This window comes from Watersipora subatra, chromosome 3, assembly GCF_963576615.1.
Source record: "Watersipora subatra chromosome 3, tzWatSuba1.1, whole genome shotgun sequence".
NCBI lineage: Eukaryota > Metazoa > Bryozoa > Gymnolaemata > Cheilostomatida > Watersiporidae > Watersipora > Watersipora subatra.
In genome coordinates this window covers 75,296,535-75,309,571 of record NC_088710.1, presented here as the reverse complement: position 1 = coordinate 75,309,571, position 13,037 = coordinate 75,296,535, and the positions used below count along the sequence as shown (strand labels likewise).

Here is a 13,037-nt window from a genome sequence, read left to right as displayed (position 1 = left end):
TGCACATCATGTATACAAAGATTTGATGTTTTTATAAGAGGTGTCTGCATTACATAATTATTATGGGTTTCTATACCCCTCTACAAGATATTTTCACCTTACAATGCCAATACTGGAACGAAATAATGTCGTATGGCGGCGTCCATTGTATTCCAAGAACTCTCATACAGCGCACCATTATATAATGACAACTCACCTGTCTTGTTTTCAATAAAGGAGAGACTGAGTGGTTCCAAATAACAGCCAACCAATCATGAGCGAATTTCATGAGAATTATCATAAGTGCTACCTATCACAAGGTAAGAGCAGACAGAGGCTACCGTACAGATAATAAGGTTAGTACTCACCAGTTCATGTCCTTTAGACTGCTCGTTGTGGCGCATGGCTGTCGGCACAACAGCACAACCACTGAATCAGATTTTGCTGGTATGTAACCAAGAAGAAAAACGTTTTTGCATGAGCAATTGTAGCACTCGAGAGTTGTCTCCCCAAGAGGTCCATCTTTGTGAAGGGTAACCTCTTTAGCCTTGGCTCTAACCAAATGGTTCACGATATGACTGCAACAGCAATGCATGCGTGTGAGCCTTACTGGCCATCACAAATCGCACCGCTATCAATATCCAAGGCCATTAATAAACCCAAAAAGTTTGCCTTCTTTTAGTCCAATATAACTAAAACATATAAAAACTAAAGTGGCGGTTTTTCTAGCCAGGTTACGCTTCAATTTGCAACTTAATTGACTAGTTCAGCATGTGTCAAAGCTATAGACAAGGATGCAATGAGCAGAAAACTTTTCTTTGTTGTATTCTGATCACAAGCTGAATAAACCAACATCAGCAATCAAAAACTTGACTATCAAAAAAACTATGAAAATGGGTATTAAATGCTATTTATACTAGTGAGGGTTGACCTTGTACGAATAACTGGAGATCGACTGGTTTATAAAGAGACAATTAAACAAATGAAAAATACATAACCTCAATGCAATCTTTACCACAAAATAAACTTACAGATGCTGGCACAGAATAAAGAACATAGCATACCTGCCGGAAGTGTTGCCACGGCCATTACAGAACCATTTCTTGGTTGTGTTGCAATAAACAACACAAGCTGGATCATGGATTCCGCAGTACCTGCAACAGTCAATCATCTCCATTAAAATTACAGTTACTAAAATTACTACCTAATACGTTTAGACAAACATGAAACAACAAAATACCTGGTGGAAATACTTTGTTACTGGCATTTTGATGCATAGAGCAGTGAAGCCAAAAAAATCTACAGATATCTTAGGATCATTGGATGCCAAAACTGATAAGCTAGCTTGAAATTTCACGTAAATACTAGAGTTGTGTATTATCAAGCATTACTGTAAATACTAGAGTTGTGTATTAGCAAGCATTACTGTAAATACTAGAGTTGTGTATTACTAAGCATTACTGTAAATACTAGAGTTGTGTATTAACAAGCATTACTGTAAATACTAGAGTTGTATATTACCAAGCATTACTGTAAATACAGTGCACCCTCGAGATACGATTACCCTGATATACGATTTTTTCACCTTACGAAGTCAAACATTGTGATATCTTCACCTCGCTATACAAATTTTATTTCACCATACGAATTTGAGAAAAGTTTCGCCCGAGTTAAAATTTGGCCGTCGGTGTGCTCATAACATACGTCGAAATAAAAAAGACACCGAAATATAGTTTGCCGAAAACATTCTTAGAACGTTTAGAAGAGACACGATGATCGACTTCTCTCATGTCCGCGTGGAAAATTTCGTGTAAAATACACAAACGAGAGCAAATATTCATTCGTAGCGTTATTATAGCTTTTACTATAAACTTTTAAGTCAGCATACGTATATAACTACAACTATCTACATTTGATTCGTGATCTATGGAATCTGAGACCGATACAAACGTTACAAAACGAAGGAAAAATGATTTCTATGTCAACAGAGTTAGATGTCGTAAGTAAGAAGAAGGGACCCGTATTATTAACATTGTCAAGGAATATGATCGCAACCAATCAGCATTTGCAATTATTATTAAAACAAGAACTCCAGTAAAGCAAGCACAAGAAAGAGCATCCGACTGAAGATTTGAATGAGCTAGGTCATGCACGCGATCAGCATTCAAAAGGAGCAACCATTTAGTGAAGGCGAGGATGTAGAAGATACTGAAAATCCCACATTCGCAGAAATACTGATACATTTACTGATGTGGATTGTACATTAAAACAATGCATGTATAAGATATATTATTTATCTCTTGTGTGGCATGTTTTTCATATTTTATTCATTTTATTTGTTTCCTTTTGATTTTATGTTATATTTTCTTGTTTAACCATGTCTTTACATATGGGCTTGTTATCTTCTACGTGAATACAATTCATCGTATGTATGTATGTAACTCATATAACTAGCTACTCAAGATAGTTGACGCATCAACATTATTTTCTGAAACTTGCTAAAGCCCTGTCCCCCCATAGGGTATAAATATGTACAAACTTTGTATGTATGGTTACATTGACTCTTGTGCACATTTCATACAAGACAAACTACTGTACCACAGTCTCTGGATCCTTTTACAAGCACTAGTTAGCAATTTTCTGTATTTCACTATCAAGTTTTTCGTAGAAAAAATAGAAAAATTGGACAGGAATGGACAACTTCTTTTAGCCTGCTAAAAAGTTGCAATTCATTATGTTTTAAATTTATTTTCAAGTGTACAGCACCATAATTAGCATTGATACGTTTTTGCCTCCTCTCTGCTTTACCCGCTACATGTACCAGCTAAAGCCACGTTACTCCAAAAATATGTACGTCCAGTATAGAAAATATAATTTTCTTTTTCTTTTCGGTAGCCATTAAATGGTCAAGTGTGCGAAAGGCCGCTTTCTATAACTGCATCGCTCGGCCTCATTGATTTAGGTTGAAAAAGGTTTCAACCAGATAGGCTTAAGTTTATAGTGAAAGTGAAGATAGGAACTGCTGGAGGATAAAATTTCGTGATAAAAAGTTGAAATTCAGTAAAATAGTTCAAAATACATACTAAAACTTAGTTTTAAGTGTAGGCTTAGCAAGCTAAACTTGAAGTGAATTCAAAGTTTATGTTATGCGTACTTTTTGAAGGCAAGAACTCCTTACCGTACGTATTACATTTAGTACACACATTATAATTTTGCGTTTTATTGCAGATCATAACCATTAAAATACACTAAATACAATACAGTTACTGTAGGTAACTATAATTACTAAAGTTAACATACTATTTTGTTGCTAGTTGTCAATATGTACACATTTTTATTAAAAAAATTGACGATTTTTACCAGAGGTGTTTGCATTGTATAATTACAATGGGCTCTATACCCCGATATACGATTTCTTCACCATACGATGCCAACCCTGGAACGAATTAATATCGTATCTCGAGGGTGCACTGTACTAGAGCTGTGTATTAGCAAGCACTACTGTAAATACTAGAGTTGTGTATGACCAAGCATTACTGTAAATACTAGAGTTGTGTATTACCAAGCATTACTGTAAACTTAATTGAATAACAGCAAACAAAGCCAGTCAACAGATTTACACAGTTAATACTGCTCCGTGGTCTAAGAGCTTTACATTATATCATTGGAAACTTAAAAGTTGACTTGCAACAAAATTCACATTACAGTTATTTGATATCAAAATATTCACCATGTCTTACTCTGTTGTGCTGTAAGTGCAAAATATGTGGGAATGTGATTACAAGCTCTTAAAAGCTCAAAAACGAACAGTTAATCACAGCCACACGAGATCGCCGTAGTTTGGATTCTCTTTCCAAAACGGCTCAAATGTGACGTAGTTGTGGTAGATGGTTTCCGTTTAGACTTTCATGCAACCTTATTCGTCAAAATATTTTCACAAATATACTTTACGCATTCAATAAAATCATGTCCATTGTTCTTACGCGTCTGTTTTATCGTCATTGTAATGCTGTCACTTTTAGCAGTGATATCTTTTAACTTACCGTAAAAATTCATTTAAATTTTTAACCTTAGTTCGAAGGAGTACATATCATTGTCTGATAATCAAGACGAGCCTGTTGGTCCCCTGAGGATAATCGAAAAGTGCTGCAAAAATTATTTGCGAAGTATTGGGTCACATGATCAGATTACGACTTGACGATTAGATCAAGCCGAAACAAAACTGTAAAGTAGCGAGCATCTATATTTGATACGGGGGTCTTCGGTAAAACCCGAAGTGTTTGTCATAAACTAGTGCTACGCGAAGTTTTATATTGAGCTTTTTATTGGCCTTTCAATTCACGTGAGAACATCACATGACAAGACAATAACCAAACTGTCATGGCTACGTCAGAGAAATAAACGGATTCCAATCTATGGCGGCTTTTCGTTTTTGAGCTTTTAAGAGCTTGTAATCACATTTCCACATATTTGGCACCTACAACACAACAGAGTAAGACATGGTGAATCTTTTGATACCAAATAACTGTTATGTGAATTTTGTTGCAAGTCAACCTTAAAAAGGGATAAATAAATTGGAATAAAGGGATAAATTGTCATTCGCCTCAAATGAATTATTAACAGCGTTAGCATGAAAATGGTGATTTAAATCATTGATTCAAACTGTGTGACTTTTTGGGTAAAACCACGACTTCTTTATTTCTTTTAAACAGACAAAAATCAGTGTTTCTTCAAAACAAACAATATTGTTTTGATGCGTGTGTAACATTTCTGTAAACAATCACTGTCATGAATTAGCAAGTGTGATGGTGATAATTGACTGCATGTGTATTACAATGCTACAGAAGGACCTTTGAAGTTAGAACCAGGATAAATTTGTGAAGTAGCAACTGTAACTAGTGCAGTTTCCCCTCACTATCTCACTACCTTTTTATGTCTCTAGCTCACATTTGTACATTGTTTAAAACTGCTAGTAGCTCTACTTCACCAGCTTACATGTATTTGTACACTATACTTTGTACACTATACTTTGTATATTATACTTTGTATATTATAATTTGTATATTATACTTTGTATATTATAAGTTGTATATTATAAGTTGTATATTATAAGTTGTATATTATAATTTGTATGACTGTTGAACGCAAGAAACATGATAATTTGTCAACTTAAAGCATGCAAGCCACCAATACTGAAGAGGGGGTTCAACAGCGATCTGATGCGCAATGCAACCACAGAGACAAATTACATGAGGAAAAATTAATAGAAAAAAACCAATTTATCAAAAATATCATAATCATTAAAATAGTCAATGAAAATAGAAGTGCAATTTTTTGTAAAACAATTATTTTTTCCAAATTAGAATAGATTTTGTTACGTTTTAACCTGGTGAGTTAGACCGAGTTTGATACCCATTTGCAAGTGTTTCATGGGTTGAAAGTTGATCAGTTACACTCGTAACTGAACTGTAGTGATAATCTTTAAATGCTACTAAATGGTAAATATGATGCATTGTATAGCTGTTTTAGCTGATGTAGCATTGAGAACGTAGCCAACACTTACGATCGCGCTATTATGATTGAAACTTACGCGCAAGCATGCTTTGGCAAATCCTTCATGTAGTATGCCTCCTCTTCATCCTCTTCAAACCGTAGTTCCGATACTCCATCCGTAACCGCAACCACAGCATCATAACCGTTTGCTATGCCAGCCGGAGTCTGAAACGGTGAAGACTCTTTCTCAGAATGCTCTATAGATCGCACAGCCCAACTAGCAAGATGTTAAACAATGCTAACATCACCTCGAATCGCACCACTGCAGCAACAAGACTAAACATGGCCCATGGGCAACAAGTACTCAGTCTCTACAACAAGTACTCAGTCTCTACAACAAGTACACAGTCTCTACTACAAGTACTCAGTCTCTACAACAAGTACTCAGTCTCTACTACGAGTACTCAGTCTCTACTACAAGTACTCAGTCTCTACAACAAGTACACAGTCTCTACTACAAGTACACAGTCTCTACTACGAGTACTCAGTCTCTACTACGAGTACTCAGTCTCTACTACGAGTACTCAGTCTCTACTACAAGTACTCAGTCTCTACTATGAGTACTCAGTCTCTACTACGAGTACTCAGTCTCTACAACAAGTACTCAGTCTCTACAACAAGTACTCAGTCTCTACAACAAGTACTCAGTCTCTACAACAGGTACTCAGTTTCTACAAGTACTCAGTCTCTACTACAAGTACTCAGTCTCTACTACAAGTACTCAGTCTCTACTACAAGTACTCAGTCTCTACAACAAGTACACAGTCTCTACAACAAGTACACAGTCTCTACAACAAGTACACAGTCTCTACTACGAGTACTCAGTCTCTACTACAAGTACTCAGTCTCTACTACGAGTACTCAGTCTCTACTACGAGTACTCAGTCTCTACAACAAGTACTCAGTCTCTACAACAAGTACTCAGTCTCTACAACAAGTACTCAGTCTCTACAACAAGTACTCAGTCTCAACAACAAGTACTCAGTCTCTACAACAAGTACTCAGTTTTTACTACAAGTACTCAGTCTCTACAACAAGTACACAGTCTCTACTACGAGTACTCAGTCTCTACTACGAGTACTCAGTCTCTACTACGAGTACTCAGTCTCTACAAAAAGTACTGTTTCTACTACAAGTACTCAGTCTCTACAACAAGTACACAGTCTCTACTACAGTACTCAGTCTCTACTACGAGTACTCAGTCTCTACAACAAGTACACAGTCTCTACTACGAGTACTCAGTCTCTACAACAAGTACACAGTCTCTACTACAAGTACTCAGTCTCTACTACGAGTACTCAGTTTCTACTACGAGTACTCAGTCTCTACAACAAGTACAGTCTCTACTACGAGTACTCAGTCTCTACAACAAGTACACAGTCTCTACTACAAGTACTCAGACTCTACTACGAGTACTCAGTTTCTACTACGAGTACTCAGTCTCTACTACAAGTGCTCAGTCTCTACTACAAGTACTCAGTCTCTACTACAAGTACTCAGTCTCTACTACAAGTACTCAGTTTCTACTACGAGTACTCAGTATCTACTACGAGTACTCAGTCTCTACTACGAGTACTCAGTCTCTACAACAAGTACACAGTCTCTACTACGAGTACTCAGTCTCTACAACAAGTACACAGTCTCTACTACGAGTACTCAGTCTCTACAACGAGTACACAGTCTCTACTACGAGTACTCAGTCTCTACTACGAGTACTCAGTTTCTACTACGAGTACTCAGTCTCTACAACAAGTACACAGTCTCTACTACGAGTACTCAGTCTCTACAACAAGTACACAGTCTCTACTACAGGTACTCAGTCTCTACTACGAGTACTCAGTTTCTACTACGAGTACTCAGTCTCTACTACAAGTGCTCAGTCTATACTACAAGTACTCAGTCTCTACTACAAGTACTCAGTCTCTACTACAAGTACTCAGTCTCTACTGCGAGTACTCAGTCTCTACTACAAGTACTCAGTCTCTACTACAAGTACTCAGTTTCTACTACGAGTGCTCAGTCTCTACTACGAGTACTCAGTTTCTACTACGAGTACTCAGTCTCTACAACGAGTACTCAGTCTCTACTACGAGTACTCAGTCTCTACTACGAGTACTCAGTCTCTACAACAAGTACACAGTCTCTACTACGAGTACTCAGTCTCTACAACAAGTACACAGTCTCTACTACAAGTACTCAGTCTCTACTACGAGTACTCAGTTTCTACTACGAGTACTCAGTCTCTACAACAAGTACACAGTCTCTACTACGAGTACTCAGTCTCTACAACAAGTACACAGTCTCTACTACAGGTACTCAGTCTCTACTACGAGTACTCAGTTTCTACTACGAGTACTCAGTCTCTACTACAAGTGCTCAGTCTATACTACAAGTACTCAGTCTCTACTACAAGTACTCAGTCTCTACTACAAGTACTCAGTTTCTACTACGAGTACTCAGTATCTACTACGAGTGCTCAGTCTCTACTACGAGTACTCAGTCTCTACTACGAGTACTCAGTCTCTACTACAAGTACTCAGTTTCTACTACAAGTACTCAGTCTCTACTACGAGTACTCAGTCTCTACTACGAGTACTCAGTCTCTACTACGAGTACTCAGTCTCTACTACGAGTACTCAGTCTACTACGAGTAGTCAGTCTCTACTACGAGTAGTCAGTCTCTACGAGTACTCAGTCTCTACTACGAGTACTCAGTCTCTACTACAAGTACTCAGTCTCTACTACGAGTACTCAGTCTCTAAAATAAAATTATACTTTAAACGGCACCTATGTCTTGGCTGCAGAATTGCCAACCAAATTAGCTCCATAGTTTTATACACTCCATAGCTTCATACACTCCATAGTTTCATACACTCCATAGTTTCATACACTCCATAGTTTCATACACGTCATAGTTTCATACACTCCATAGTTTTATACACTCCATAGCTTCATACACTCCATAGCTTCATACACTCCATAGCTTCATACACTCCATAGCTTCATACACTCCAAAGCTTCATACACTCCATAGTTTCATACACTCCATAGTTTTATACACTCCATAGTTTTATACACTCCATAGTTTCATACACTCCATAGCTTCATACACTCCATAGCTTCATACACTCCATAGCTTCATACACTCCATAGTTTCATACACTCCATAGCTTCATACACTCCATAGCTTCATACACTCCATAGTTTCATACACTCCATAGTTTCATACACTCCATAGTTTCATACACTCCATAGTTTCATACACTCCATAGTTTCATACACTCCATAGTTTCATACACTCCATAGCTTCATACACTCCAAAGCTTCATACACTCCAAAGCTTCATACACTCCATAGTTTCATACACTCCATAGTTTCATACACTCCATAGCTTCATACACTCCATAGTTTCATACACTCCATAGTTTCATACACTCCATAGTTTCATACACTCCATAGCTTCATACACTCCATAGTTTCATACACTCCATAGTTTCATACACTCCATAGTTTCATACACTCCAAAGTTTCATACACGTCATAGTTTCATACACTCCATAGTTTCATACACTCCATAGCTTCATACACTCTATAGCTTCATACACTCCATAGTTTCATACACTCCATAGTTTCATACACTCCATAGTTTCATACACTCCATAGTTTCATACACTCCATAGTTTCATACACTCCACAGTTTCATACACTCCATAGTTTCATACACTCCATAGTTTCATACACTCCATAGTTTCATACACTCCATAGTTTCATACACTCCACAGTTTCATACACTCCACAGTTTCATACACTCCACAGTTTCATACACTCCACAGTTTCATACACTCCATAGTTTCATACACTCCATAGTTTCATACACTCCATAGCTTCATACATCTCATAGTTTCATACACTCCAAAGCTTCATACACTCCATAGTTTTATACACTTCATAGTTTCATACACTCCATAGTTTCATACACTCCATAGTTTCATACACTCCATAGTTTCATACACTCCATAGCTTCATACACTCCATAGTTTCATACACTCCATAGTTTCATACACTCCATAGCTTCATACACTCCATAGTTTCATACACTCCATAGTTTCATACACTCCACAGTTTCATACACTCCATAGTTTCATACACTCCATAGCTTCATACACTCCATAGTTTCATACACTCCATAGTTTCATACACTCCATAGCTTCATACACTCCATAGTTTCATACACTCCATAGTTTCATACACTCCACAGTTTCATACACTCCATAGTTTCATACACTCCAAAGCTTCATACACTCCATAGTTTTATACACTCCATAGTTTCATACACTCCATAGCTTCATACACTCCATAGTTTTATACACTCCATAGTTTCATACACTCCATAGCTTCATACACTCCATAGTTTCATACACTCCATAGTTTCATACACTTCATAGTTTCATACACTCCACAGTTTCATACACTCCATAGTTTCATACACTCCATAGTTTCATACACTCCATAGTTTCATACACTCCATAGTTTCATACACTCCATAGCTTCATACACTCCATAGTTTCATAGACTCCATAGTTTCATACACTCCATAGTTTCATACACTCCATAGCTTCATACACTCCATAGCTTCATACACTCCATAGTTTCATACACTCCATAGCTTCATACACTCCATAGCTTCATACACTCCATAGTTTCATACACTCCATAGCTTCATACACTCCATAGTTTCATACACTCCATAGTTTCATACACTCCATAGTTTCATACACTCCATAGTTTCATACACTCCATAGCTTCATACACTCCATAGTTTCATACACTCCACAGTTTCATACACTCCATAGTTTCATACACTCCATAGCTTCATACACTCCATAGTTTCATACACTCCATAGCTTCATACACGTCATAGTTTCATACACTCCATAGTTTCATACACTCCATAGCTTCATACACTCCATAGTTTCATACACTTCATAGTTTCATACACTCCATAGTTTCATACACTCCAAAGTTTCATACACTCCAAAGTTCCATACACTCCATAGTTTCATACACTCCATAGTTTCATACACTCCATAGTTTCATACACTCCATAGTTTCATACACTCCACAGTTTCATACACTCCATAGTTTCATACACTCCATAGTTTCATACACTCCATAGCTTCATACACTCCATAGCTTCATACACTCCATAGTTTCATACACTACATAGTTTCATACACTCCACAGTTTCATACACTCCATAGTTTCATACACTCCATAGTTTCATACACTCCATAGTTTCATACACTCCATAGTTTCATACACTCCATAGTTTCATACACTCCATAGTTTCATACACTCCACAGTTTCATACACTCCATAGTTTCATACACTCCATAGTTTCATACACTCCATAGTTTCATACACTCCATAGTTTCATACACTCCAAAGTTCCATACACTCCAAAGTTCCATACACTCCATAGTTTCATACACTCCATAGTTTCATACACTCCATAGCTTCATACACTCCAAAGCTTCATACACTCCAAAGCTTCATACACTTCATAGTTTCATACACTCCATAGTTTCATACACTCCATAGCTTCATACACTCCAAAGCTTCATACACTCCATAGCTTCATACACTCCATAGTTTCATACACTCCATAGTTTCATACACTCCATAGTTTCATACACTCCAAAGTTTCATACACTCCATAGTTTTATACACTCCAAAGCTTCATACACTCCATAGTTTCATACACTCCATAGTTTCATACACTTCATAGTTTCATACACTCCATAGTTTCATACACTCCATAGTTTCATACACTCCATAGTTTCATACACTCCATAGCTTCATACACTCCATAGTTTCATACACTCCAAAGTTTCATACACTCCATAGCTTCATACACTCCATAGTTTCATACACTCCATAGTTTCATACACTCCATAGTTTCATACACTCCAAAGTTTCATACACTCCATAGTTTTATACACTCCAAAGCTTCATACACTCCATAGTTTCATACACTCCATAGTTTCATACACTCCATAGTTTTATACACTTCATAGTTTCATACACTCCATAGTTTCATACACTCCATAGTTTCATACACTCCATAGTTTCATACACTCCATAGCTTCATACACTCCATAGTTTCATACACTCCATAGTTTCATACACTCCATAGCTTCATACACTCCATAGTTTCATACACTCCATAGTTTCATACACTCCACAGTTTCATACACTCCATAGTTTCATACACTCCATAGCTTCATACACTCCATAGTTTCATACACTCCATAGTTTCATACACTCCATAGCTTCATACACTCCATAGTTTCATACACTCCATAGTTTCATACACTCCACAGTTTCATACACTCCATAGTTTCATACACTCCAAAGCTTCATACACTCCATAGTTTTATACACTCCATAGTTTCATACACTCCATAGCTTCATACACTCCATAGCTTCATACACTCCATAGTTTCATACACTCCATAGCTTCATACACTCCATAGCTTCATACACTCCATAGTTTCATACACTCCAAAGTTTCATACACTCCATAGTTTTATACACTCCAAAGCTTCATACACTCCATAGTTTCATACACTCCATAGCTTCATACACTCCATAGCTTCATACACTCCATAGTTTCATACACTCCAAAGTTTCATACACTCCATAGTTTTATACACTCCAAAGCTTCATACACTCCATAGTTTCATACACTCCATAGTTTCATGCACTCCATAGCTTCATACACTCCATAGTTTCATACACTCCATAGTTTCATACACTCCATAGCTTCATACACTCCATAGTTTCATACACTCCACAGTTTCATGCACTCCATAGCTTCATACACTCCATAGTTTCATACACTCCATAGTTTCATACACTCCATAGTTTCATACACTCCATAGTTTCATACACTCCATAGCTTCATACACTCCATAGCTTCATACACTCCATAGTTTCATACACTCCATAGTTTCATACACTCCATAGTTTCATACACTCCATAGTTTCATACACTCCATAGCTTCATACACTCCATAGCTTCATACACTCCATAGTTTCATACACTCCATAGTTTCATACACTCCATAGTTTCATACACTCCATAGCTTCATACACTCCAAAGCTTCATACACTCCAAAGCTTCATACACTTCATAGTTTCATACACTCCATAGTTTCATACACTACATAGCTTCATACACTCCATAGCTTCATACACTCCATAGTTTCATACACTCCAAAGTTTCATACACTCCATAGTTTTATACACTCCAAAGCTTCATACACTCCATAGTTTCATACACTCCATAGTTTCATGCACTCCATAGCTTCATACACTCCATAGCTTCATACACTCCATAGTTTCATACACTCCATAGTTTCATACACTCCATAGTTTCATACACTCCATAGTTTCATACACTCCATAGCTTCATACACTCCATAGCTTCATACACTCCATAG

At 37.1% G+C, this 13,037-nt stretch overlaps 1 protein-coding gene across 1 annotated transcript in view; it reads right to left on the bottom strand.

Moving 5' to 3' along the window:
* LOC137392182 (regulator of nonsense transcripts 1-like) overlaps positions 1-13,037 on the bottom strand; it is a 47,219-nt gene that overhangs the window by 27,188 nt on the left and 6,994 nt on the right. The window contains exons 3-5 of the mRNA XM_068078823.1: positions 5,570-5,697; positions 1,044-1,133; positions 348-557 (exon numbers count right to left, since the gene is read on the bottom strand). Coding sequence (XP_067934924.1) covers positions 348-557; positions 1,044-1,133; positions 5,570-5,697 — 428 coding nt within the window. The remainder of the gene's footprint in view (positions 1-347; positions 558-1,043; positions 1,134-5,569; positions 5,698-13,037) is intronic.